General features: G+C 35.6%; 5 protein-coding genes across 7 annotated transcripts; 3 read left to right on the forward strand and 2 right to left on the reverse strand.

The window, feature by feature from the left end:
• The first annotated feature begins 303 nt into the window (after positions 1-303).
• On the forward strand, positions 304-7,293 carry LOC149729031 (lissencephaly-1 homolog). Its single transcript, XM_089887561.1, has 11 exons — positions 304-459; positions 731-809; positions 1,223-1,297; positions 1,541-1,747; positions 3,691-3,787; positions 4,161-4,232; positions 4,517-4,619; positions 4,941-5,040; positions 5,186-5,314; positions 5,727-5,985; positions 6,445-7,293. The coding sequence occupies exons 1-11, from the start codon at positions 428-430 to the stop codon at positions 6,516-6,518; spliced, it is 1,227 nt and encodes a 408-aa protein (XP_089743687.1). The 5' UTR covers positions 304-427; the 3' UTR covers positions 6,519-7,293.
• Positions 6,435-14,544, reverse strand: LOC149729032 (dynein regulatory complex subunit 2-like). 2 transcript variants are annotated; one of them, XM_089887537.1, is made up of 11 exons: positions 14,017-14,544; positions 13,463-13,567; positions 12,878-13,025; positions 12,412-12,635; positions 11,884-12,081; positions 11,447-11,652; positions 10,864-10,990; positions 10,299-10,439; positions 9,823-9,938; positions 8,218-8,300; positions 6,435-7,853 (listed from the first exon to the last, which is right to left on the reverse strand). In XM_089887537.1, the coding sequence occupies exons 1-11, from the start codon at positions 14,164-14,166 to the stop codon at positions 7,822-7,824; spliced, it is 1,530 nt and encodes a 509-aa protein (XP_089743663.1). In that variant the 5' UTR covers positions 14,167-14,544; the 3' UTR covers positions 6,435-7,821. The 2 variants fall into 2 exon arrangements, with proteins under 2 accessions (XP_089743663.1, XP_089743664.1); XM_089887538.1 differs by lacking the exon at positions 8,218-8,300 and having other exon boundaries at positions 14,017-14,541.
• A 474-nt stretch (positions 14,545-15,018) lies between these two features.
• On the forward strand, positions 15,019-17,858 carry LOC149729033 (G protein-coupled receptor GRL101-like). Its single transcript, XM_089887535.1, has one exon. The coding sequence runs from the start codon at positions 15,066-15,068 to the stop codon at positions 16,611-16,613; it is 1,548 nt and encodes a 515-aa protein (XP_089743661.1). The 5' UTR covers positions 15,019-15,065; the 3' UTR covers positions 16,614-17,858.
• A 69-nt stretch (positions 17,859-17,927) lies between these two features.
• On the forward strand, positions 17,928-19,966 carry LOC149729034 (G protein-coupled receptor GRL101-like). Its single transcript, XM_089887534.1, has one exon. It carries the CDS (start codon positions 18,259-18,261, stop codon positions 19,804-19,806), a length of 1,548 nt encoding a protein of 515 aa, XP_089743660.1. The 5' UTR covers positions 17,928-18,258; the 3' UTR covers positions 19,807-19,966.
• Positions 19,967-20,288: 322 nt separating this feature from the next.
• Positions 20,289-27,762, reverse strand: LOC149729035 (neuronal acetylcholine receptor subunit alpha-3-like). 2 transcript variants are annotated; one of them, XM_089887530.1, is made up of 14 exons: positions 27,371-27,762; positions 27,077-27,149; positions 26,947-26,979; positions 26,792-26,885; positions 26,231-26,373; positions 24,710-24,899; positions 24,019-24,115; positions 23,498-23,643; positions 22,958-23,087; positions 22,519-22,660; positions 22,133-22,195; positions 21,498-21,654; positions 20,910-21,022; positions 20,289-20,475 (listed from the first exon to the last, which is right to left on the reverse strand). In XM_089887530.1, exons 1-14 carry the CDS (start codon positions 27,447-27,449, stop codon positions 20,289-20,291), a joined length of 1,647 nt encoding a protein of 548 aa, XP_089743656.1. In that variant the 5' UTR covers positions 27,450-27,762. The 2 variants fall into 2 exon arrangements, with proteins under 2 accessions (XP_089743656.1, XP_089743657.1); XM_089887531.1 differs by lacking the exon at positions 26,947-26,979 and having other exon boundaries at positions 27,371-27,761.
• Positions 27,763-27,987: the final 225 nt, after the last annotated feature.

The raw sequence follows: 27,987 nt of genomic DNA on the forward strand, positions 1-27,987 counted from the left end.
ATATACGTAATAAAATAAGAGCAATGTTAAATGACTCTATTACAAACATACTAGAAAAGTGTTTTGGTATAATATTTTATCTGCAACTAATTATTTCAAGCTTATGTTTTTGCTCTTGTCAATTAAATGTTTTAATTAATCTTATCATCATTATCACATTAGAAAACTTGATGTAATGTTAAAAATAAAAAATAAAAACCCTTGGAAATTGATACATATGAAAAAATTAAATAAATGTATATTCCTTACTACAAGCCTAATTGTTGTTGTTTATTCCATGACAATCAGCATTGTGATGTCATTATTATACTCATGTTCATCACACTTAATGATTTATTATTAAATCACAGTGTCTTGATTTAAATTGACTCTGCGCTCAACTTTTTATTGATGTAGGCCGATACAATGCAATAGAAATAATATAAACATGGTTTTATCGACAAGACAGAGAGATGAATTGTAAGTTAGTTGGAATTTCTGTTTTTACAAGTTAAAATTTGTGTATTACGATTGTCGTTTTGCTGCTAACTCCCTTCTCCTTGTTGTTTTAATTAATCTGACCTTAGCCGCAGCTTGTAGCAAATTTGAATAGTTTAACGTAAATATCATATATTATATACCACCTATTTAATATAACCTACTTGTCAACATGTTAAAATATTTCCCTTAATCATTATACAGTTATCATACGATATATATATATATATAATTAAGATTTGTTTCATTTTAGAAATCTCGCCATCTCTGAATATCTTCGTGCCAACGGTTACAGCAAAGCTCTCGATGCTTTTAAAGAAGAAGCTGACCTGGTTCGTAATGTTAAAATAAACTTTCATGTGCCAAGGATATTATTGCCACTTAATTACCAGTGACTGTGCAGCTTCTTTGACCAATGGCAATGTATTTGCATTATGTTTAAATGGAACTTTGACTACTGCTTTCTGTAATGTATATACTACAGAAAGTATATACATTATATACTACAGAAAGTATATACATTGCTTGGTTTAACAGCCACACTTTTGAGTGACGCTCTTCCCACACCTTTTATCTAGCATGTTTTACCAAATGTTGATTTCCTTCTCTTTAATATGATCTTTGCTATCATTTCCAAAATGATAGCTCAAAATCGAGTTATGTTGTATAGACCTATATATAAATATTGGATATTTGCCATATATATGTAATGTATATAAATTCAATATATATTTCACTACTGCAGCCTGAACAGCCAGATAAGAAATATGAAGGTTTGATGGAGAAGAAATGGACTTCAGTCGTCCGTCTGCAGCGAAAGGTAACTAATAATATCAATATAATATATTCTTCATGTCAAAACTTCTGAAGACTGTTTTAAACGAAAAACAGTTTTTACCCTGCTGTTAGGTGTCAATACAAACAAGCAGAGCCAAAGTATATTGCATTCACCACATTAATCAATGAGGTTCCCTATGTTTGACAACTATGAGTGAAACTGTATTTTAGAACAATGTCACCCCAGAGACACATATTTTTGTAAAAAAACATGACGTTCCCACAGGTAATGGACTTAGAAGCAAAACTAAATGAACTCCAAAAAGAAACCCGCGATGGCCTCACCCCCCACAACAAGAAAGATCCTTCAGAATGGATTCCCCGGCCACCAGAACGATGTGCACTCAGTGGACATAGAAATCCCATAACTCGGGTGATATTCCATCCCGTCTACAGTGTTGTGTTGTCTGCTGCAGAAGACTCTACTATCAAGGTACCTTAAATTATTAAGCTTTATTGATTGGAGGGGATTTTACTGTGGATTAGAACTTGCAGTATGTTCCAGCTTAAATTGCTAATGTTTCAAACTAAACTGTCTATGTGTCATCCACTTTAATGATCACATGATACAGGTGTTATATCCGTGTTTTAACTTCAACTAGCATAACACAGTTGTTTGTATTACCAAGGTCCAACGCTTTTAATTTGTGAGCCAGGTTTTTTAGTTTGACCAGCTGGTCATAAAAATCTGTACTCAATGCATATTTAAGTAGCTTTTTTTTCTGTCTGGCATGCTTTGTAAACATCTTATCAGCAACTGTTAATGCAAATGTTTTTTGTAAAAATACTTAGTTTTACTTGTGTCGCTACATTTATTACTATTGATATTATATTTAATATGTTTTGTATGAAATTGTAATATCCCATAAACTGAAATGTATTATACTAATATCTAAATAGAGGTTGAAGAGAATTTAATCTTCACATAGATACCACAGTAGATACTGATAGTGTATTCTATAATACACCAAGGACCAAGGTACTCCATGGTGTATAATATAGTATGGGCTATCCTCTATAAGAATCAATATGTATTGATGTTGCTATGAATCTGTCCGTGGAAAAGTTCGATTATTGAAAGTTTGTGTGATTTATTTAACACTAATTGATTGTTATAAATATGTACCATGTACCAAAGTTACAACATTTAAAACAAAACTTAAATGCAATGTATTAGCCCATTAGTAATAAAATAGGCAGTTGTAGAATTTTATATTGTACAAGTTGTATTGTATTTAACTTTGGTTATTAAATTTCTTCAATTTAAAGAAATGATTATAACTTAGTTATATTCAGTATTATAAAGTTATTTATTTCTTACGAAAAGTAACTGAAAATTCAGTGCCCACATAAATAGAACAACCTTGAGGCAAACGCTAAAGAAAGACATCTGTTATTTATGTGAGTCATGTGAATAGTGTGCTACGGACATTATTGAAAATACCACAGTACATACATTACAACAGTTGCTTTATTGCAAATTGTGCTCGTTATTCCTATGGTATGGGGAGATGTGCTTTAACCAGTGCAATAATAATGCAAGAAATTTAATCTTGTAAAAATACTTCCTTCGCTTTATTTTCATAACTTTTCTAACTACTATGCAATGTTGTGACTACTATGCAATGTCTTGGCAAAAGTCTGTTTGTGACATTACACCTTTAAAGTGACAAAGATTATTTACTTTATGTTGTTGTCTGTTTCCAAGTCAGTTGATTACGTTGTGTGATTAATCATTCAAGGACTGAGGGCAAATAGGAGCCTAGACAGGCGGTGTTGGACATGAATTTTTTATGATAGTCTCCCCCATATATGCACCATACGTGTGGCACCCTTGCCTACTTTATGTTCAATCGAACTTTTTGAACTGTTTTACTGATAGGACTGGTTTTAAAACACTTTTGATACAATATTGACGATTTTACTTCTGTATGCATTAGCACAATGTATATGTGAATCTTACTTCTTTGGTTCAATGATCATAAACTACACGCTGTTTAATAGATAGGATTACTCTACTGTTGTATGTTTTAATCGCTGTGTATGTTTAATAGAAGCTGTATTTGATAAAATAGCAGCAGTTTTTCATACCTAGTGATATATTACATGCAGCTGCACATTTTAAAACACCATGTTATACATATTATATAGAGCAGCATGAATTAGCATTTAGCTAAGGCTTAGATATATTAACATGTGGCTAGACATTTCTAGCTATAAGGACCAATGACCATGTTACACATATTATATTTATATAACAGCATGAGATATTATTCACTTAATACCAGACTCACATTGTTCCTGATCCTGATAATATGATGATGTTTTTCCAGCAGAACTGACCAACTGACCACATATATATTATTTTATCAACAGGTATGGGATTATGAGACAGGGGATTTTGAACGAACTCTGAAAGGTCATACTGATGCAGTTCAAGATATTTCGTTTGATCCGACTGGGAAAGTATTAGGTGAGTTATGGATTGGAGGTGGTTAGGTAAATTGTATCTACATTATAAATTAGAATATGCTACCTAATAATTTACAGATATATGAGTTATATATGTGATTATTTATAGTTTTATTATTCTACTAAATACAAGTTGTAACAAATTTTACAAGTTTTATATTCAGTCTACGTGAAAAAAACATAATTTTTCTCTGAATAACTCTCAAATAAATGAAAGTTAATTAAAAAATACTTCAACAAAATCTCGACAAAAGTGAAGTGGTTATAACATTACCGTGAAATATCCCTGCTTCATACCAGGCAGTGTATGTGTGTTTGTGTTTCTTGTTCTTACCCAGCTTACATTGCATGAAATAATCACCCACTTTCCCCAGCATCCTGCTCTGCTGATCTCTCCGTGAAAATTTGGGATTTTGTTGAATTTGAATGCACCAAGACACTGACAGGTTGGGGGGAACTTTTTGCCTAATTGTTATTTCAATAAAACTGCAAGTATATCTGTGATAACAGTAGCAGTAGTTTGATTTTTGCAAGTTCGCTTCTATATTTCCTTGTATTAAACATCAAATTTAAAATTAGTGTTACTATGTGCTGCTCCATTGGGATGATGTTTTTAAATGATGTTTTTTTTTGTTGCCCCATTGAAAAGTTGCCCTTGTATTTAAATTTACTTTGTTTCCACTCTTGACTCCTTCCCATGGCTATGTTAATTATGTTATGTTTCATCCAGGCCACGACCATAATGTTTCATCCGTCAGTTTCATGCCAGATGGTGACCATATCGTATCAGCAAGTCGAGATAAAACAATTAAGTTGTGGGAGTTGGCTACTGGGTGAGTTATCGTATACAAACAACTGTAATTGTGTTTGATTGGTTAAAAAATGAATTTTAATTAAAAAAAGCAATGTTTCTGGCTTCAATTTACCTTTTATGTGAGGAACTTTTAATTTAAATAAGGTTTCTATTGAATTTCTATTTTATGTGGGTGAAGTCCTGGCATGTAATGGTCCTGGGTTTTATGCCAGAATTGGCCTATTACACTAAACACTTTAAATAGGGTTACCCAAATTACATAAATATGGGATAGGGGAATGAAGTAATGTCTGGTGCACCAGAATAAGAGATTAAGATTGTTAATTTTTTTATGTTCCAGATATTGCATAAAAACTTTTCTTGGCCACAAAGAATGGGTTCGAATGGTACGACCGAATATGGACGGATCATTACTTGCTAGCTGCTCTAATGACCAAACTGTAAGTATGGTTTAAATATGTAGTAATGAACAACAATTCGATGCAAAACCAAAGTAAACTGGCTTGTATACAGTTACTTGTATATGTGCTTTTTAATTAAAGGAAAAATTGTTAACTTTTTAAATTTCTTTGTTTGGTTAAACAGGTTCGTGTTTGGCTCACTGCTACCACCGAGTGTAAGATGGAATTACGAGAGCATGACCACGTGGTGGAGTGCTTGTCATGGGCTCCTGAATCAGCGGCCGCTAATATTTGTGCAGCTGCTGGGATTGAGGTGGGAAGGTGTTTCTAAAATGTGGTTGATGTTTGCAAAAAAGTGGCTGGAAAGATTTTTCCCTGTTTCATGGTTGCCCTGTATAATATAGAAGTTTGTATATTGGTGTTTCAACCCAAATTCTTTAAGTTTTAACACCGATTTTTTATTTAAGAATTCATTGTTCTTTGTCTGGAAGAATACCAGTAATTTTACGGTTTTTGAAAACGTTTCGGTATGGTGAAAACAGTGTACCAAGTAAAACCATGGTTATGTTCCTGACTCCTGTGCTATAAAAATGTAACACTCAAAAATAAAGTCCAACCAATTGTACAATAAAAGAGAGATGTTTTGCCTAAATGGCACCGTTAGTTTCATATTCAAACAGATTCAAGATGATCTTGGTTTTTTTATCTTTTATTTTTTTTCTCAGGTAAGAAAGGGCGAAAAAGTTGGTCCGTTTATTGTGTCCGGCTCGAGAGACAAAACACTAAAGATATGGGACGTATCAACAGGCCAGTGTCTGTTTACTCTCATTGGTCACGATAGCTGGATTCGAGCGGCCATGTTTCATCCACGCGGGAAGTTTCTCATCACAGCATCTGACGATAAAACACTTAGAGTTTGGGACATCAAGAATAAAAGATGTCACAAAACTTTGGCAGCTCATGAACATTTTGTTACCGATCTAGGTAGGTGGCTTGTTTTATATATATATATATATATATATATATATTGTATTATAGAATGGTGAGATCCCAATGCGAGGCGGTCCCTTTAATTAGTGCATGTCGGCTATGTAGTGAATATTGTGGATATAGCGGACATGCACTAATTAAAGGGACCTATGCAAGGCATGTAATGGGACCCGGTATGTAGACCAGATAGGTTCATTACCCTAACGTTGTCTATTCGAAACAGTGAGATCCTACCATAAGCACCAAACTTCTCTAAACCCTCCACTCATGCTTTTCTGTGGTTTGAATTGTGTCTTTACCAATGGATAAAAAATAAAAAAATATTTCAAAAAAAATATATATTTCCTTTTTCTTGAAGATGTTCAGAAGAGTTGCCCACTTTTGTGGTATAAATTTAAAAAAATGTGACTTTGATTTTTAAATTTTTTATAAAAACAAATTCCACTATTCCAGATGTCCACAAGAGTGCGCCATACATCATCACTGGCAGTGTTGACCTCCTCGTGAAAGTTTGGGAATGCCGGTGAATGGCAACACTAGAAACGACGCAGTAACGCACTCCTGTTACCTTACAAACAATGGCGGCGTGTGAATTGCAATTGTAGGGCACGGAACTTAACGCTGATTAGCATCGATTGTAATTTATTATATTTTATCTGGACGGGAATTATTGCAGTGAGCTCAAGATATAAAGAAGCAGACGCCCAAAGCTGCTCTGTGTGTTCCTTAGGCAATTGTGTGGTTTGAGACACGCGCTGCACTAGCTTATATCACAAACATTGCTGCGTTGGCTTGCTGTTTAAAACAATAATCCTACATCTGTTTAAACATGACAAAGTAGGATAGGTATAGTGTTAGTTCCCCATTGTTAGGTTTGAATAGGGATTGTTGCATCACACACATGGTTTGTCAGGATTTCTATTGATGTATGTTCTGTATATAATGACATTTTAAGCCAAGGTTAATCAATATACTTATTAAATTAACTTTATAATTTGCATCGCAACCTGTCACATCTCCTAAGCCGATATATACCTTTGTAAGTCTTAACATTAATCAGTAATTGAAACGCATGCCTTTTCTTGTAATAAACCTTTTTGAAATGAAGTTCCAAAATTGAAATCTAAACCTCTGGTTCCAAAGATGTTCTTACATTACCTTAACCCCATGTTTACTAATATGGTTGGTTTGTTATTGATTATAAGCTCTGGTTCCCCCTGCATGCTCACTGCTTGTGTACCTCTTGTATTAAATGCTTTGAATTGGTGAATGTTACCGAAATATATGTCGTCAAACACTTAACGTTTGTTTTTGATTGCGCAACACTGCAGCGTGCTCTCCCATTTTTATTATTATTAAGATTGAGTTTTTTTCTCTCTTCCAAAAAGGTAAGTTTCACTTCACTGTAATATAAACTGTTAAAACAGATTTTAAGAGCTTTGTTTTTCAGGTCATTTGGTTGTTGTTATTTGGCATTTCGTTGCAAACCAGAGGATTCATCTTTCAAATCCAGTGTATGGTAGATTGAAATGAGGCTGAAGTGTATTTTACATCCATTTCATAAAAGTTTACTTTGTTGTGCAGTGTACATTGCGTGTCATATGGTATAGGAAGACACCTATTTTAGAACTCGACAGTGAGCATGAGGTGTATGAATGCACTTTCTCTTTATTAAAAATATGTTCAAAATAAGCCAGTACAGTTACAAGCATAAAGTTAATATTGTATTTACAAACACACACCAAATAATAAACACCGTAGATTAAGTTGAAGCTCAAACGATATGTTTAACCACATGGGCGGCTTCCACAACAGTTTGTTCGGGCCGTCTTACCCGTGGATCCAATATTGGGACTGAGAGTCTGGAATAAATAACAGTATGTTAAAGGCTTGTAGTTGCAAAAAACATGTTAGAAATTTTTTGCAAATTTTTAAAACGTTTATTTCTTGTTTTTTAAAACTTTATTTAAATTATAAAATGTTATTTTTCGATTTTTGTCCACCACACAAAAATGCATTAAAACCAGAGCAGAAGCTAGTTTCAAACTAGCGACAAGCCATTCACACTGTTAATAAATCCGTCACATTGACAAGTCAAACACAAAAGAGTTTTTGTTACAACAATCATTTTTTTTTCCGATCCACCTATAAATTCACGACACTGTTGGTAAATAACACTGACACTCAAAACACGTAATGTTGTATTATCACAACTCCATCGGTTACCGTTCCCGCTGAAATTTCCTTGTTTGAGTAAAAGCAACCGGTTTGGTTGTTGAACCCGCGAGTCCATAACAGGTACAGACAATCTATGGATATGGTGGTATATTTAATGTGGGTGGTGGGTGTACATTATCAGGTGTGGATGCATAAGTGGTAATGTATGAATACACCATGTGTGTCTGGTGTATAAGAAGACACCCATGTTATAACTCAACAGTGAGCATGAGGTGTATGAATACACCATGTGTGTCTGGTGTATAAGAAGACACCCATGTTATAACTCAACAGTGAGCATGAGGTGTATGAATACACCATGTGTGTCTGGTGTATAAGAAGACACCCATGTTATAACTCAACAGTGAGCATGAGGTGTATGAATACACCATGTGTGTCTGGTGTATAAGAAGACACCCATGTTATAACTCGACAGTAAGCATGAGGTGTATGAATACACCATGTGTGTCTGGTGTATAAGAAGACACCCATGTTATAACTCAACAGTGAGCATGAGGTGTATGAATACACCATGTGTGTCTGGTGTATAAGAAGACACCCATGTTATAACTTGACAGTGAGCATGAGGTGTATGAATACACCATATGTGTCTGGTGTATAAGAAGACACCCATGTTATAACTCAACAGTGAGCATGAGGTGTATGAATACACCATGTGTGTCTGGTGTATAAGAAGACACCCATGTTATAACTTGACAGTGAGCATGAGGTGTATGAATACACCATATGTGTCTGGTGTATAAGAAGACACCCATGTTATAACTCAACAGTGAGCATGAGGTGTATGAATACACCATGTGTGTCTGGTGTATAAGAAGACACCCATGTTATAACTTGACAGTGAGCATGAGGTGTATGAATACACCATATGTGTCTGGTGTATAAGAAGACACCCATGTTATAACTCAACAGTGAGCATGAGGTGTATGAATACACCATGTGTGTCTGGTGTATAAGAAGACACCCATGTTATAACTCGACAGTGAGCATGAGGTGTATGAATACACCATGTGTGTCTGGTGTATAAGAAGACACCCATGTTATAACTCGACAGTGAGCATGAGGTGTATGAATACACCATGTGTGTCTGGTGTATAAGAAAACACCCATGTTATAACTCGACAGTGAGCATGAGGTGTATGAATACACCATGTGTGTCTGGTGTATAAGAAGACACCCATGTTATAACTCGACAGTGAGCATGAGGTGTATGAATACACCATGTGTGTCTGGTGTATAAGAAGACACCCATGTTATAACTCGACAGTGAGCATGAGGTGTATGAATACACCATGTGTGTCTGGTGTATAAGAAGACACCCATGTTATAACTCGACAGTGAGCATGAGGTGTATGAATACACCATGTGTGTCTGGTGTATAAGAAAACACCCATGTTATAACTCGACAGTGAGCATGAGGTGTATGGATACACCATGTGTGTCTGGTGTATAAGAAGACACCCATGTTATAACTCGACAGTGAGCATGAGGTGTATTAGAAGACACCCATGTTATATAACTCAACAGTGAGCATGAGGTGTACGATCAATAGGCCCCTATATAACATTACAAACAACAATATATTAAACTTACTTGACGTTAGTCTTGTGGTTGACGACAAACAGAGGATTATTTTGACTCAAAATTTCATCATTGACTGAAATTCCATCGAGATATTGTTTGAGAACGTTTCGTAATTGTTGGTTTTCCTGAAACAGAATCAATTTTAAATCACTTGTCACAATAAAAGTTTAAACTGGATTTGCATTGGTTTCCTGGCGTTGTGCATATTTACTTTTATGTAATACTTATTGCAGTTGTTTATTCTGCTGTAACATTTTACCAAGTGCCTTTAATTCTTACTCATCATATGTTTCTTGCTGAATCTGCCCTGTTTCAAAGGGGCAACATATATCACTCACAAAGCAAAATACATGGTAACTATTAAGCCGGCGCGAGGTGTATAAACACTTGTGTTATAACGACTGTCGCTTTCCCGCCAAGCGAAGATAAAGTAAGATACATTATCAGTTATTAAAACCTCATACACAATAATATGAACTCCAAACCTGAGTGAGAGTCTGCTTCTCTTTATCCAACGCTAGTTTATCGAGTAAAACTTTGTTGTAGCGTTTCCAGAAGTTTTCCAGTGATGTGTATTCATGCATGACTGCAGCAAGCGGCTCGTTTGGTGTCTCGTACACAGCTGCCTAGGAGAGGGGGGGGGGTTTAAATGCTGTGATGATATGTTAACTCTTATGAAAAAAAACAATTTCTGCGCAAGATCAGTCTGGAATAATAGTTCCCAGTAGCAACAAAAGCAAATTATTAACTCAGTTTTGCCCATCCTAATTATTGGTCTTTATAATAATGGTAACTGATATAATAGTTTGGTTTAAACAAATACAGTCAGGTTAAACTGTGAGGTTGATTTAGAAAAAGATTATAAATATTCTGTTCTGTAGCTCCCAAAGCAAAGGACCCGGGATTTGAGGTGATACTTAATGTTCGGAGACATAATATAGAACCTGGGTAACCATGTTAAATATTAACAACCAATAATAAATATATGTGATATCAATATAATGTCAATATATTACGGAAACTCAAAACAAACAAAAAATGCAGTTTTACTTCAACGTCCTCTTGCTCTTCTTGCGAGAGCGATGAAGCGTAAAAAGGAAGAACTTTTTCTTCTTCTGTCTCAAGTTTCCTGCACATCTCAGCCAACCTGAGGATCTGGTCTCCCTTGTCACGTACCCTGTGTATATATCTTGTTTTATTGGAGATATTTGATCAGCAGATAACGTGAAGTCTAAAAGGCAGGTTCGGCCCTAATCCCAGGTTACATGAAGTGCTATGCTTTAGGACCTTACCCATATTGAATAGAACATATATTGGTCTATTTGGCTAACTCTGATCTACATCCCAGGTGACTTAGCGTTTCTCTCCATAAGACCTCACCCATATAGAAAACTTTAGTTGTCAACTGATGCAACAAGAGATAATGTGCCAACCCTGCATTCGCATTAATACCTCACTCATATTAAATTACAAAGAATATTGAATTAAAAGATCATTGCTTATGGCTACAGCTTTTATGATAAAAAAGGACCAATGGCTCTTAACCCTGTTTACTCAAACTAATACAAGTATATTGGCAAGTAATTATCAATTCTTCTCCAAACCCCAAATCACTTATTTTAATCGAATTTACTTTTTCAATTTCTTGATAGCAGAATTGCTTTGTAAAGTTAATGTTGTGAGTTTTGCTCTGTCTGCTTCTCTCGTGTTGTTCATCTCAGTTTTAAGTTGCTGGAAATGACGTTGTACGTGCTCTCTTTCCTCGCGCAGATGGCGGTTCCTGTCTTCACAGTCACGAGCGTTCTGTTGCATCTTACCCCTTAGTTGTGTGATCGTATCCTGCATGATGATGTCATAGTATTTTTAACCAGTAAGGACGATCATTACAGAGTAATTTAGGCAATTTTTCATAAAACCTTTAAATTGTTTGTGAGTGGCCATTTTTGATTTAAGTCTACCAAATTTGATTTCTGTATTGTGGATTCTAAGAACTAGTATTCCAAAACTTGTACAAAAACATTGTTTACACAGGTCTACATATGGTAGTTAAACCAAGTTATCTTTATAAACCTGAATCCTTTGCAATTTCCTCATCTGTGATTCAATTTCTTTTGCACTTTTTTCATCTTTCGTTTTTAAATTTTCAAATGCAATTTTTCTTTCTTCGGTTGTTTCGTTATAATTCTTTAACGCTGCTTGAAATTGTCTCCATAAAGTTTCAACTGCTCCTTCCAACTGGATCCGGAGAGCGTGCTTCTCTTCCAGGTTCTAAATCATGATCAACAGCTTTGTTAAATGTTGACCAAGAAATCAGTTCCACAGATATTTACAAAGCTGTTGTTATTGTAATCATTTATACCTATATATATATATATATATATATATATATATATATATATATACTTATGTTCATTTTTTTTAAGCAAAAACAAAAATGTTTTTAAGGTAAAAAAAAAGTCATATCTCATTATGGTATTACACTTACTTTGGCTTTAACCCAGCACCTATAACATTCTATATAACCTCACTCATATACAATATGAAACACCCCCTCTTTTATAAAATGGTTATAAAACGTCAATCTTAACATTTTCTCACTTTATTTTTGATCTCATCCCTCATGCTCTGAAACTCCTGCCTTCCATCGGCTTCCTTCTCCTGATGGTTTTGTTCCATGGCGAACATAACATCGTGGAGGGTTTGTAGTTCATGTTTGTGGCAATCGTTGACAAGAGCTCGCTCCGATTCGAACTCGTGTCGAATCATTCGAAGTTCGCCTTCGTATTCATCACGTAGAGTGTTCAGTCGTCGACGATGGTGATCTGGTGGAAGGGAATTATTTATGAGGGTTTTGTGGAGTTGGTGTTTCCAATCAATACTGTGTATTAACACACCTTATGCTGGTTACATGTGTCTTTTTATACCACATTTGTGTCGTTTAGATCAGACACACATGGTGCACTCATACACCTAAGTTCTAATGCTAACTGTCAAGTAATAAAAATTATGTTTTGATAAACTACGATGTCTTATGATGATTATACCAACATGACAATGTACTCGCCAATTAAGATATCCACGTTATCGAGATGACTGCGTAGAGCCATGTTGTATTGTTCTTCTGCTTCTTCAGTGTCTTTTGCAAGCGCCGATATCACGCTGTCTTTCCGATCGACCACTCTTTCAAAAGTTTGACTTAAAATCTCAATATCCTGGATAAATAAAATTTAAACTATATAAGATAAATGACAAAAAATAATGATTTAAAAAATAGAAAGAAATTTTATTCGTTTAAGTTTAATGGTTGCATTTGAAACACCTTCATGGAATAATAAAATAACACATGGTGTATTTACAAGCATTGCTACTTTGCTAGATTTATTGTTAATAAACTTTACCAAATTTCATTTATTAAATTTGCCATGTGATAAAAGAATGTAATAAAATAATCACCCAAAAAGCTAAATACGTGGTAACTCGTAAGCGTACAAAAGGTGTATGAACTAGAATATTCATAATTTAACAACTGTCAATCCCAACACATGAGGATAAAGTAACATTCACTATGTTATCAGTTAACATGGGTTAAATAACAAATTATGTTTAAGTTATGATTGGTACAAGATTGAGTGAGTTACTTTTGCTTCACCTTTTTAAGTTCCTTAGATTTTGATTCCCTCATAATTTGTCTCCATTGTTGGTTTAATTTGTTGAAATTTACTTTTGAACTTTTTTCTTCTTTTGCCAGTTTATCCTGAAAATATTAACACCAGTGTTAATGTTCCCTGCAGGGTGACATTGGCCATAACCCAGTGAATTGGTTGAGGGAATTATATTAGGGCACAGTTAGAATAGTATTAGGGTAACGAATCATTGAAAAAATTAACCCTTTTTAATTTTAATTTTACAAAGTGTTTTTTTTAAGTTTTTTTTTTACAAATAAATGTTATGTAAATGTGCACCAAAAGACCATAGCCACTCTAGGTGTATACTATATAAAATTTTAACTTTTCTTCAAGAAAATATTTATGACTTACGCAAGCAGCGCATTTTAATTCTGTAATAGTATAACTAATGCAAGAATTAGCGGACATGCACTAATTAAAGGACCACATTGGCCGAAATCCCAGGTCCTTGACAAGGACCTCACCCACAAAGTATACAATAGAAGGACCTCATTTTAATGGGACCACCCCAACATACCTTAAGAAACTGCAGCAGAACATCTTCCTTCTTCTTTCTCATCTCTTCCTCTGCCAGAGCTTTTTGTTCCAGATACAAAATCCTTTCTTCTTCCGACATCTTAGCCAACTTCCCCCCTGCCTTCTTTTTCCCGGACTTTTTCTTCGCCATTTTATTTATTTCTTTTCACCAAAGCGCTAAATATTTGAAACAAAATTACGTAAATGTTAATTCGTTAGCCAAGGATCCAAAACCCAACGATGGTGTTTCAAATCGACTTAAACCTTAAAAACGTAACATGTGAACTATATCATATCATAGAATCTTTATTTTAAAAACAGGTGTCCCATTTTCCTAAAACAATCGATAAATTTTATAAATATGTACTTTAATAACTTGTTATTGAACTCTAAAACGATTTTTCTGAATTACAGACGATCGCTGTATGTTTATAAAAACCCCAGTGCTTAATATGTGAAAATTGTATTACAGTATCTTTGCCATATTTACAAATATTTTATTAAATTCTTGTTTTTTTGTAAATTGAAACAAAAACTTCGAAAGCTTTCTCTACTGTTGTCATGGTCACATAGAGATCACATATAGCTTCACCTTTTCATCACAAATAGTTTAGGGGGCTCATATAGTTTAGGGGGCGATATTGGTCGTGCGATATTTTACGCCTTTTGTTTGCTAGAATTTTATTAACTGAGTAATTCAATCAATGCAGTGTTGAAAATTTAAATTAAAAGGATAATAGTCAGTGAAGTTTCTTTACAATTCCGTTAACTAGTTTACATGAAACTAACGACACAGTCTGTCGCATGTCTCGATGTCTGGGCAGTGACGGTTGATGATACAACATTAGCTTTGGACGAGAACAGAAAACTCTTTTCATTAGTTTTAGTTAAATGTGAAAAACATTTTTGGGTAACCTCGTTATATTACCATGCTTAATAAAGAACAAAAGACGTTTCCAGGGAATTTCTAAAATTGCAGCTTAAATTTTTTTCTTGCAGATTTGAATTTTACTATGTACTTATTTACTAACTTTTGATTCAATTGGAGAAATGGCTTTAGTTAGTTGGTTCTTAATCTTGTGTTTGTTGTTGAGTGTTATATGCTGTTGTGTTAAAGGTGATGTGTGCAGAAACAAATCAACGGCTTTTGGCTTTAGTTGCACGTGTAAGACGCTCAAAGTACCTTGCAAATGTCAATGTAGATTGCCCCATGAAAACACAACATGGAAAAGGCAAAAGCGAAATGGTGTATGTGACGCTGTGTATGACTGTTATGATAACTTTGACAAATGCAGATGTACATTCAACCAACCTAGAACACGAACTCAAGTTTACATAGTTTCGTGTTGCTATAATATAAGCTTCCCGAAATGCACAAAACCGTCAAAGAAAAAGAATATATTTGCATCTGCCAATGACTTAATTGGCAACGTTTACCTACGTATACTGTTTTGGCTCGTTGGCGCATTTGCGTTTCTCGGAAATTCATTCGTCTTCCTGAAAACAGTTGCCAAATATACCCGGACTGGTAATCAAAGTGTAAAGCAAGGTTTTCGCTGGTTGATTCTAAACCTGTCACTGTCTGATTGCCTTATGAGCATTTATTTAATAGCAATTTCCATTCAAGGAGTTATATATAGGAGTCGGTATTCATCCGCTCACGATCTAATCTGGCGCTCGGGAAAAACTTGTCAGTTGTTTGGAATGTTAGCTCTGACGTCATCAGAAGCGTCAGCATTTATAATGGTGACAATGACGTCATTTCGTCTTGCTGCTGTCTGCTTCCCATTTAAAATGGAAAACGCGCGGCAAATCTGGTACAGGATATCGACAACTATTGCATGGTTGTTCGCCATACTTGTAGGAACTTCTCCAGCTTGGTATAATACGTCCGGCTACTTTGTAACTGGCCTTCTTTTCACCAAATTACACCGCAACAACAGTATCACCTACTCAATGAATAAAACTAACTTTATAAATATTGCATACAGCTGTTCGAATGATACTGATGACCAAACATGGCAGGGAGCAAAGCGAAGTTTTGAACAGACCTTCAGGAACACCAAAATCACTAGAGAGTTTGGTTACTTTGGTAGCACCAGTGTATGCATGCCGAACATATTCTCCACATTAGAGGACGAGGCGTGGGAGTTTTCAATGTTTCTAATTATTTTAAACTTCCTTTTGTTTATCTACATGGCGATATGCTACCTGGTTATTTACAAAATAAACTCGAACCCGCATAGACGGCAAGAAGGAAGGAAACTCAAGAAAAGAATCTCAATACTGGTTGCAACTGATTTTTGCTGTTGGGTCCCAGTTTGCGTAATGGCTTGCGTAAGCTTTAATGGGACCCGTCTTGATCCAACAGCCTACATTGTTAGTGCCGGCTTCTTGTTGCCGATAAATAGCGCTTTAAACCCAATAATTTATTCTAAAGTGTTGGGAAGAAGCATCAACAGTGCGGCGAGGTGGTTCAGTAATAAATGCTCAAGACTTCCCAAATCAATCCCCGAAAAAATCTCGTCCAAACTTAACCTTACGTCAGACCAAGAGATGGCGCGAGGTTCGTTACGTGAAACCGAATCGTCACTTTAATGAAATTATTGTATATTCGGTTACTGGTTTTCCCATGTATATAACCCATAAGGAAAACGCACATTCTATGCTCACTGTCACAAAATTATCTTTTCCATTATTTATAAGCTCTTGCTCAATCTATCCTTTTAAAACACAAAGTTCTGTATTTTATAATTGCATTTTTTAATTGACAAAGTTCTGTATTTTATAATTGAAATTCCACAAGACATTTTCTGTAGACAGTAACCTTTCTAACCATCCGGTTGCCAAATCGATTGTCACATAACCCCAACAACCCCGCACCTCAAATAGTATATTGTGGGGTAAGATGGTAACCATTAGCACATAATATCCCATGTTTTCTCGTGTTTTTAACATATGACGTCACTCTTTAAGAGTTGTGAGGATACGGTTATATAATTATGTGGTTTAGTACTAAACGGGACAAGAAAGGAAAATAAAAACGTCCCATCTTACCCCACCGTACTATACGTCATCAGGATAAACAAACTCTTCGTCCGTGAATCGATAAACAATTATTAGAACAACTATTCCAATGTTGATTATGACGTATGAAATTCCAGTGTTCAATATATAAGCTTCGTGTCACAGTATCTTTGCAACATTAACTAAGGTTTTGTTAAATTCTTGTTTTTTTTTGTAAATCAAAACAAAAGTTCGAAAGCTTTCTCTGCTGTTGCCATAGTCACATAAAAATCATATATAGCTTTACATTTTTGTATTTAGGGGACGATATTGGTCGTGAGATATTTTACGCAGCTTTTTCGGCTGGATTTTCATTAACTTTGTGAAATTCCTTTAATGCAGTGTTGAAAATTTAAAACATAAGGATAATAGTCAGTTACGTTAGTGTCTTTACAATAGATAGATTAGGTGGGATCTAACAGAGTCTCAGAATTTATCCTGCTCTGGGTCCCAAGTCTCCATACTTCGGATCAAATTCTCAACACAGCACCAACGGGTATGTACTATATATGCTATATATATGCTTTGACAGCACCAACGATTACCTGACACTAAACCGACAATTTCTATAATAGATTCTGTTCTGATTTTCACATAAAAATTCCGGACATTTTTGTAAAATCGCGACGTTAGTTTTTCCTATATAGCTCCTATATCTTTTGGACTGAGATTTATTTTCGCACGTTGAGCTATTGTTCAGCTTCTAATGTATAATTAATAACAAGACGAAATAGTGACAGGAAAATAACGAACATATACCTCTTACTTCCTTTTACTAGTCTACATGAAACAAACGACACAGCAGTCTGTCGCATGTCTGGGCAGTGACGGTTGGTAATACAACATCAGCTTTGGTCAAGCAGAATAGAAAACTATCAGTCGTTTTATTAGTTTTAGTTGAATGTGAAAATCATTTTTGGGTAAGCTTGTGTTATTACCATAAGTGCCTAATTAAAACCAAAAAGCGTTTTCAGAGTATTTTTAAAATTGCAGCTTAATTTTAAAGTAACGTACGCGGTAACTTGTCAGCTGGCACGAGGAGTTAAAACCGTGTTATAACGACTGTCGTTTTCCGGCCACGCGAGGATAAAGTAAGTTACATTCATTCATTCATTACATTCAATTTTATTCACAGGATTGTTATACAGATTTACTAGACTGTGATTAAACTGGAGATATGGCTTTAGTTAGTTGGTTCTTAATCTTGTGTTTGTTGTTGAGTGTTATATGCTGTTGTGTTAAAGGTGATGTGTGCAGAAACAAATCAACGGCTTTTGGCTTTAGTTGCACGTGTAAGACACTCAAAGTACCTTGCAAATGTCAATGTAGATTGCCCCATGAAAACACACCATATAAAAAGCAACAGCGAAATGTTGTCTGTGACGCTGTTTATGACTGCTATGATCACTTTGACAGATGTGGATGTACATTCAACCAACCTAGAACACGGACCCAAAACTACACAGTTTCGTGTTGCTTTAATAGAAGCTACCCGAATTGCACAAAACCGTCACAGAAAGAGCATACATTTGCATCTGCCAATGACTTAATTGGCAACGTTTACCTACGTACACTGTTTTGGCTCGTTGGCGCATTTGCTTTTCTCGGAAATTCATTCGTCTTTCTGAGAACTCTGGCCAAATATAAACGGACAGGTAATCAAAGTGTAAAGCAAGGTTTTCGCTGGTTGATTCTAAACCTGTCACTGTCTGATTGCCTTATGGGCGTTTATTTGATTGCAATTTCCATTCAAGGAGTTGTATATCAGGGCGGGTATTTATCCGCTTACGATCTAATTTGGCGCTCGGGAAAAACCTGTCAAATGTTCGGGGTGTTGGCTCTGACGTCATCAGAAGCGTCAGCATTTATAATGGTGACAATGACGTCATTTCGTCTCGCTGCTGTCTGCTTCCCATTTAAAATGGAAAACGCGCGGCAAATCTGGTACAGGATATCGACAACTATTGCGTGGTTGTTCGCCATACTTGTAGGAACTTCTCCAGCTTGGTACAATACGTCCGGCTACTTTGTAACTGGCCTTCTTTTCACCAAATTACACCGCAACAACAGTATCACCTACTCAATGAAAAAAACTGACTTTATACAAATTGCATACAGCTGTTCGAATGATACTGATGACCAAACATGGCAGGGAGCAAAGCGGAGTTTTGAACAGACCTTCAGGAACACCAAAATCACTGGAGAGTTTGGTTACTTTGGTAGCACCAGTGTATGCATGCCGAACATATTCTCCACATTAGAGGACGAGGCGTGGGAGTTTTCAATGTTTCTAATTATATTAAACTTCCTTTTGTTTATCTACGTGGCGATATGCTACCTGGTTATTTACAAAATAAACTCGAACCCGCATAGACGGCAAGAAGGAAGGAAACTCAAGAAAAGAATCTCAATACTGGTTGCAACTGACTTTTGCTGTTGGGTCCCAGTTTGCGTAATGGCTTGCGTAAGCTTTAATGGGACCCGTCTTGATCCAACAGCCTACATTGTTAGTGCCGGCTTCTTGTTGCCGATAAATAGCGCTTTAAACCCAATCATTTATTCTAAAGTGTTGGGAAGAAGCATCAACAGTGCGGCGAGGTGGTTCAGTAATAAATGCTCAAGACTTCCCAAATCAATCCCCGAAAAAATCTCGTCCAAACTTAACCTTACGTCAGACCAAGAGATGGCGCGAGGTTCGTTACGTGAAACCGAATCGTCACTTTGATGAAGTTATTGTATATTAAGTCACTGGTTTTCCCATGTATATAACCCATAAGCAGAACGCACATTCTATGCTCACTGTCACAAAATTATCTTTTCTATTATTTATAAGCTCTTGCTCAATCTATCCTTATAAAACACAAAGTTCTGTATTTTATAATTGCATTTTTTTAATTGACAAAGTTCTGTATTTTATAATTGCATTTTTTTAATTGACAAAGTTCTGTATTTTATAATTGAAATTCCACATAAGACATTTTCTGTAGACAGTAACCTTTCTAACCATCCGGTTGCCAAAGCGATTGTCACATAACCCCAACAACCCCGCACCTTATAGTATATTGTGGGGTAAGATGGTAACCATTAGCACATATTATCCCATGTTTTCTCGTGTTTTTAACAAATAACGTCACTCTATAATTCTGTGGTTTAGTACTAAACGGGACGAGAAATGAAAATTAAAACGCCCCATCTTACCCCACCGTACTATACGTCATCGGGATAAACAAACTCTTCGTCCGTGAATCGATAAACAATTAGTAGAACAACTATTCCAATGTTGATTATGACGTAAACAATAAGGAAGATTCTATCCACCAAAGAGCTTACAAGTTTCCATTCGTCTTTTAATTTCTTTTCTTCCGCCTCTTTTTGTTGTTTTTCACAAATGTATCTGAAAATAAATTTTTTTACGCAATATATATAAAATCTTAAAGACGAAGATTTTTGTTTATTTATTTTTAATTAAGCCAAAAACCTCATAGCAACAAAGACTTAAAATAAACCATATATAGACAAGCGAATAACATTTTATAAGTTCAAAGTTTAAAACGCAATCTTTAAGCATAAAAGTATTAGTCACAACAAATGTTAAAACATAACAAGAGGTGTCCTGATAAATATAATATTTAAAAAAAATATTTTATCGTCCCATTTGGTAGTAAACAAAATAATTACAGAATTTTTTCACCGTAATACATCGCGACTCTAAGAGCGGCGTAAAGTGGTAAAAACACGATTAGGAAACATGGGAACTTACGACGGTATCCCATTTTACCTCATATAGTAATTGACATTAATGTAACTTGCTACCTGCCCACAACTTACATTAAGTTCTCTATGCTCTTGTTGATTCTTATTAGTTGCCTATCCATGTGTGTATTCATCATAACATTGTGTGTCATATGCTTGGAATAGTATCCAGACAACTGCAACCTCTCCTTAAAAATATGTTCAGATTAAAGGCACATATTTATCTGACATGAATTTGCTTATGCCTGTTTTTTTTGTACAATAAAAACCAATTATGGATAAAACGGCAAACTCAATATATTGCCATTAACTAATGCAACTTATTTATCCTTGCTGGCGGGCTTTACATCGTTACAACATGGTGTTCTATTTCACACACCCTGTGCCCGCTACCATTTACAACATGTAACTTTGTAGCTGATTATTTTTATGTACGGCGGACAATTTATACAACCTATAAAGAACCACTGGTATTGAACAATTGCTGCTAAGTGTCTTGCCCAAGAACACATACGCGCACAATGGTAGCAGGGAAGAGCCTTGAACCCATTACCTCTGGGTTACAGAGGCAGGCGCGCTAACCACTTTGCCACGGCGTCAGACGAAAAAGTTTTCTTTTGTGGTAAAAAAAGAGAAGTCTTAGTTTAATATTACATAACTCACCGCCCCGTTTGGGTGAAGATTCATACATCCTGTTTCAAGCTTATCACGATGATGCATTCGAGCAAGAGAACGTTCTAGAATCTTCCCGAAACAATAACGTTTGTTGGTTGAAGGGTTCGTTGCGACAAGAGAATAATAATGTTTGTATGAGGTGTTTCTGTCGGAATATTGAAAGTATAATTTGTGACTTTTGTTTCAACCAAAATTAATTTGTTGTAAATAAACCCAACTTGATATGTGGTTTATTCATAGTGTATTATATGTTTAGCATCCATTTTACTCCACAGGTTTTAACTGCTAACGTGTTTTTAACGGATATAATTTTGCTGCTAATTCACTTCTCTTTGTTGTTTTAATTAAACTTATATTTCCCAAGGCATTCAAAGAAAACAAATATTTCTGTAATGTTACAGTGGGGTGAGGGAAGATGGGACACCTTTAGCACAAAATATATAAATATCCTGGTCGTGTTTTAAGCAATTAACAATGGTGCTTGAAAGTAGCGAGGGCAAGGTTTTATAATTCTTTGAATGTTCTTTGTTTATTACCAAAATGTACAAGAAAATAGAATGAAAAGGTGTCCCATCTTCCCCCGTCCCACTATATATCTTCTAGTGTCATGATATATGTTTCACCTTTTAATTGAATTATCTTTGCGAGGAAGTCGACCCTTTATTGGAGAACTTGAGAATAAATATCTGAAATATAAGAATGCTGTGTAGACATTATGCTTACTAATTGAGATATAGCGTGGACGACTTTTGGACACATGGTGTATTTATACACCTCATGTTCACTGTCGAGTTATAACATGGGTGTCTTTTTATACACCAGACACACATAGTGTATTCATACACCTCATGTTCACTGTCGAGTTATAACATGGGCGTCTTCTTATACACCAGACACACATGGTGTATTCATACACCTCATGCTCACCGTCGAATTACAACATGGGTGTCTTCTTATACACCAGCAGACAAATGATATATACAAACCATAATAAATATAAATTACGTACTTGGGCAATATCTCAACAAAGATGCGACGAATCATCGGTGGCATAGGATGACACTTAGGGTGACGGTAATACATGTTCACTGTTATGATTGACACGGCTATGGACAGCGTTACAAAGATTGTCGTCAACAGGAGATATTGTCCTGTTGATAAATTATTTGTATGTGACTGCAATATTATACCAACACTGTAATAAATTCCGCGAATCCGGATCTGATGGTCATAGAGTTAAACGATTCTTTTGTTTGTTACTGGCTGTCCAAACTATCAGCCATACAAAAAAAAGAAAAAGTACCAAAAACAATCTCCCACAAAGTAACATACATGGTAACTCGTATAAGCAGGCACGAAGTGTATGTGAAACAGAACACGCGTGTTAAAACGACTCACGCTTTTTGCCACGTGAAGATAAAGCAATTAAGTTACGTATTCATTCATACCTAAAAGGGGAACCACCAGTGACGTAGAAGGTACGATATCAATGATTAGAATAAGAAACACAGTGAGGGCGACCAGCACTGAGATGCATAATGTGATTTTCTCCATGCTTCCAACAGGAAGGAAAAATACCTGAAATAAAAAAATATGTAATGTTCGTTAGACTTGTTGTCTGAATTAAAATATACTTCTCTGGGGTGTCCTGTACTTCAGTATCTGAATACACCCGTGTTATAACTCGGTAGTAAACACGAGGTGTATATGAATACACCATGTGTGTCTGGTGTATAAGAAGACACCCATGTTATAACTCGACAAGTGAGCATGAGGTATATGAATACACTATATGTGTCTTGTATAAGAAGACACCCCTGTTATAACTCGACAAGTGAGCATGAGGTATATGAATACACCATGTGTGTCTTGTATAAGAAGACACCCATGTTATAACTCGACAGTAAGCATGAGGTGTATATGAATACACCATGTGTGTCTGGTGTATAAGAAGACACCCATGTTTTACCTCATAACAAACAACTTACCATAACTGTAATAGCTGATATTTGAAAACACGGCACCATGACGTTTACTGCGTAATAAAGGGGAAGTCTACGTAGAACAATGAAGTATGTGATGTCGGTAAAATATTCATCCGCGGTGCTTCTATATTGGCGACTACTTTTCACTCCTAGGAGAAAATAAATGAATGTAACTTATTTATCCTTGGGTGATGGGGAACAACAGTTGTTATAACAAGGTACACAAACGTCCACATTAGTAACAGCGGCGACTCTCGAATTCATAAACTCTGGGCTAGATGCAGCAGGCGCGCGGTAATTACTTTACCACAGTGCTGGTAAAATTGATTTTACCTACAACGCATAAACAAGTTTGGTTTATGAAATATCTTGATATGTTTAGTACTGTAGGGTAAGATGTAAACCGTTAGCACATAATATCCCATATTTCCTAGCTGTGTTTCAACAACTAACAACAGTATTGGAGTCGGGGGCTACGGATTATCCCAAGCCACTATAAAGGTGCAGTTAGTGTAATAACTCACCATACGTTCCTTGCAATTGCCATTCCGCACTTTTCCAAAACCGACTCATGTCGATTGCTCCCAGGTTTGGGTGGTTGGGTATCTTTAGCGCCATCTCCTGGAATGATTTTAGTTGACATTTTTACTTGACATTCAAAGGGAAAGTTTGGTTTTAAGCGAAATGGTTCCGAAACTTAACTCGCAAGCGGGCTCAATTGTAATATGGAATATACGTGCTATAACGAATATTGTTGTCCTGCTGTGCGAGGATAAATAGGTTGCATTCATTAATTTATTGATTAATAACCAATCATTTATTAAAAAGGCTTGCATCCATTTAAACTTATCAATATACTTATCTAATCAATGAATGCACACCCGTAAATAAATCGTCCATTTATTCATTTAGGTACAAATAACTCTCCACAGTATTATAAGTCCCATCTTACCCCCACCCCACTACACATATAACAGAATACATATAGTGGGGCGGGGAAGATAAGACGCCTTTTTAGCTCATAATATTTCAGTATCCCAATCCATAAGAGTCTTGAGGATACGGTTTTATAATTCCTTGAATGATCCTTGTTTACTACCAAATGGGACGAGAAAGTAGAATGAAAAAGTGTCCCAGCTCACCCCACCCTACTACTACATACACTATTATATTAGAAAACCCATCTAACCCCGCCCTATATACACGTATACTCACCATATCTACTTGGTCTGTGGAATGTGACCATGGCCCAAGCTTCAACGAGCAATTCTGTCGATCAAACGGAAAGTAAGAAACATCAATGAAGCATGAAGTTCGAAACAACACAGGGCCCTCCCATGTCACTGTCCCGTTGTAATAAATCGTAGCCAAGTTATCCAGTGGGATATTAAACGAACTTTCTGCACTAAAAATATTTCTGTTGCTTCCTTGAAAGTAAATTACAGACTCCACAATACGTTTACCGCAATTGATGTTTTTAATAAAATCAAGTAAATAACGATAAAATAATTAAAATTAAATAAAAACTATTAAAACAATAAAATAAAAGAGGAAATATTAAAATCATTTTAATCAAATAAGAAATGGGGAATAAAGTAATTACAGTGGTTGCAAACGTGTTTTAACAATTAACACGTCTATAATCGAGATCATAAACGTAAAGAACAAACGGTTCTTTATATTAATATCCAATAGAACGACAAACTTAAAAACAGCAATTTGGAAATCAAAAATACGTAAAGTAACAAAATTGAATATTTTTCATCATATTTTAAATCTATTTCATTGATTTATTGATTGACAGGTGCGTAATTGCTTTTCGAAGTCACTCTCCTTATAGCTCATAAATTATTACAGCTGCGTAATATTAATAAACAGCGATGTCAAGCACCGACGTGCCGATCGTTTTATCGAACCGTTAAAAACGTTTAAAGAAGCAATGGACTTTTAAAGATATTGCGATTTAATATTTTACGCAGCGTTGCTATAAAACCTTTAATTAAATACTTGTCGACAATTCTGCGCAATCATTTCTGACACAGTCAAATCAATTTTTACACCAAGCTAAGAACAGTAAAGCAATAAAAAAAACATTTATTTTTAGCGCTGCTGTATAACCTGAACTGCAGAGAACGAAGGTTTATATGAAGCTACACACCTATTGTGCTGTCTGTAATACACAATTTTTTTTACTTACTTACTTACTTTATCCTCGCGTGGCCGGAAAACGACAGTCGTTATCACACGGGTTTAACACCTCGCGCCAGCTTACGAGTTACCAAGTATGTTACTTTGTGGGTGATTATTTTTTTTTGGATTTTTTTCATTTTTATGTATGGCTGATAATTTGGACAACCCATTGGTGACCACTGGGTTGGAGCAATTGCCGTTAAGTGTCTTGCTCAAGGACACATACGCCCACAATGGTAGCAGCGACGAGCCTTGAACCCATTACCTCTGGGTTAGAGGCAGGCGCGCTAACCACTACGCCACGGCGCCGGAAATTATATTACAATTTCCCCGCATATTTTTACATATCGATTTCTTTACAGTTCAAGTCGGCTGAATATATTAATATATTTTGTGGCAAAACAGATACCGTTTGCACCTAAACCTTTACTCCCTGGTCGAGTTTTGAACAATGGCGAGAAAAAAGTGGCCCGTCTTACCCCATTCTACGATAAAAAATGTCCCGTTTTACCTCTAATAAAACGTCACTTATACGTCTTTACTTACTTATTATAAAGAGCAATATCCGGAGTCCAAATCAAGTCAGTGCGAAGCCGGAAATTGTCGAGGCCACCGTATTCTTGTGGTTTCCATATTATATCATGGTCCTTCCATTCCATCTTCAACCACAAGCGTGTTACAAGTACTTCCTGCAACATATGGTGTAAAAGGTTATTTATCATAGTAGGGTGGGGTAAGATGGTTGGTACATATTATCCTATATTCCCTAATCTTGTGTTTTTCAACAGTAAGGCTGCGGTTTCATAATTCTGTAAAAAATCTTTTTTTGCTTCTAAATGTGACGAGAAAGATGAATACATGTCTCATCTTACCCCACCCTACTATACCCACGCGTGCTGGGACAGTTATAACACCATAGGTCTTATTGTGCTCGTTGTGTAATTAATGTAGACACCTCGTGATCGAATTTTGAAATTCTTAAAACGCTATACAAGGTATTGAATATCCTATTCACTCGTCAGTCGTCACTTTATTGCAAGCAAAGCGACAAAATTATTTATTCCTGTCTTGTATGCAACCCATAACACTTTAAGCTTCACCACATACACTTTTCTCCGACAGTTCCACGATTTGCACAAGCCCCAAACCAAACTTAACCACAACAGCGTCAGAAAATCGAACCACTGGCCGCGATAAAGGACTGAAACCAAAAACAAAGTTTAAATTCGTGCCCGTTTAACTTATTTGACAAGATAGAAAACCTGCACAGGGTCGGTTCCCCTCGTTCTTTGCCGCTGGGGAGACAACACAAACTTTATATTTGTTAAATATAAAGTAACTACGTTACACAAACACCAAGCATGCTGTTACCTTGCATGGATTGTTGCTTACCTGTATCTTTTACCATCATGGACAAGTTTGTTGGCCAGTTGTGTCTCATATTCGTATATTGGGATTTCTGGGTCTGAATTAAAGAGTCAGAGTTTGGTGTTAATAAGCTAACTAATGATTTACCTTTAGATTTAATGGACCAGATTATAAGGTTATGTTAAGGGTTGTTAGATAAGACGGTAACCTAAGCGTTATAAATTGTATTTAAAAAGAAAGTGTAGAAGTAGTATATAGTAGAGTCAATAGACTTGAAAAATTAGCGATTTATTTAAGAGATCGAAGTTGTATTTATACCTGTCACTGCTTGTGCATATTCGACGATTAAAACCAATAAAATAAGCAGTTTCATGACTGCAATATATCTGTACGACATGTGTAAAATGTGAATGTGTCTACGCTATAATTTCTAAACCAATAAAAATATCTGATGTTAGTTAATAATAATAACTACATTCTGTTTTTCTGAACCTAAAAATAGTTTATCTGTTTTAAGCTAATCACAAATAAACTTAACAAAATTAAAACTTCATACACGACTGGCGCTTATAGCCCTTTATTTACTGCTTAAGCTGTTCTAAGCATAATTTATATTTCAGTTGTTTTAAGCTATTAAAAATACACCAACGAAATCCAGTTTAATTTTTGACCACTACGTAACCTATGTTTACAACTTAAGCTGCATTACAACACGATGCAATAGCCGTAATCCATCTTCATTACCCGACCATGGAATAGCGATTGATTTTCTTTGAACACCCAGAGGAATAAAAAAGGCTCCGGTAGAAGATTAGCAGAAAATCGATCAAATAAACTCGAAGTCAATGGACTTGGCCTCGAATACAGTTCACGTTTTTACTCATTAGGAAATTTTAATCCATACGTCGAAGGTGCGCTTTTTGCGAAACAGTTTC

This window comes from Ciona robusta, chromosome 11 (assembly GCF_009617815.1).
Source record: "Ciona robusta chromosome 11, ASM961781v2".
In the NCBI taxonomy this organism is placed as follows: domain Eukaryota; kingdom Metazoa; phylum Chordata; class Ascidiacea; order Phlebobranchia; family Cionidae; genus Ciona; species Ciona robusta.

Coding starts and splice junctions, on each gene's coding strand:
- LOC149729032 (XM_089887537.1), bottom strand. CDS start 14,166: ATGGCGAAGAAAAAGTCCGGGAAAAAGAAGGCAGGGGGGAAGTTGGCT. Junction 12,636..12,877: donor TAACGTGGATATCTTAATTG/GCGAGTACATTG, acceptor CCCTTCCACCAG/ATCACCATCGTCGACGACTG. Junction 7,854..8,217: donor AGGAAATTTCAGCGGGAACG/GTAACCGATGGA, acceptor TATTTATTCCAG/ACTCTCAGTCCCAATATTGG.
- LOC149729034 (XM_089887534.1), top strand. CDS start 18,259: ATGGCTTTAGTTAGTTGGTTCTTAATCTTGTGTTTGTTGTTGAGTGTT.
- LOC149729033 (XM_089887535.1), top strand. CDS start 15,066: ATGGCTTTAGTTAGTTGGTTCTTAATCTTGTGTTTGTTGTTGAGTGTT.
- LOC149729031 (XM_089887561.1), top strand. CDS start 428: ATGGTTTTATCGACAAGACAGAGAGATGAATT. Junction 810..1,222: donor TTAAAGAAGAAGCTGACCTG/GTTCGTAATGTT, acceptor TCACTACTGCAG/CCTGAACAGCCAGATAAGAA. Junction 3,788..4,160: donor TCCGACTGGGAAAGTATTAG/GTGAGTTATGGA, acceptor CACTTTCCCCAG/CATCCTGCTCTGCTGATCTC.
- LOC149729035 (XM_089887530.1), bottom strand. CDS start 27,449: ATGTCGTACAGATATATTGCAGTCATGAAACTGCTTATTTTATTGGTT. Junction 26,980..27,076: donor CATGATGGTAAAAGATACAG/GTAAGCAACAAT, acceptor TTGTCTCCCCAG/CGGCAAAGAACGAGGGGAAC. Junction 24,900..26,230: donor GATATTGCTCTTTATAATAA/GTAAGTAAAGAC, acceptor AAATATTTTTAG/TGCAGAAAGTTCGTTTAATA.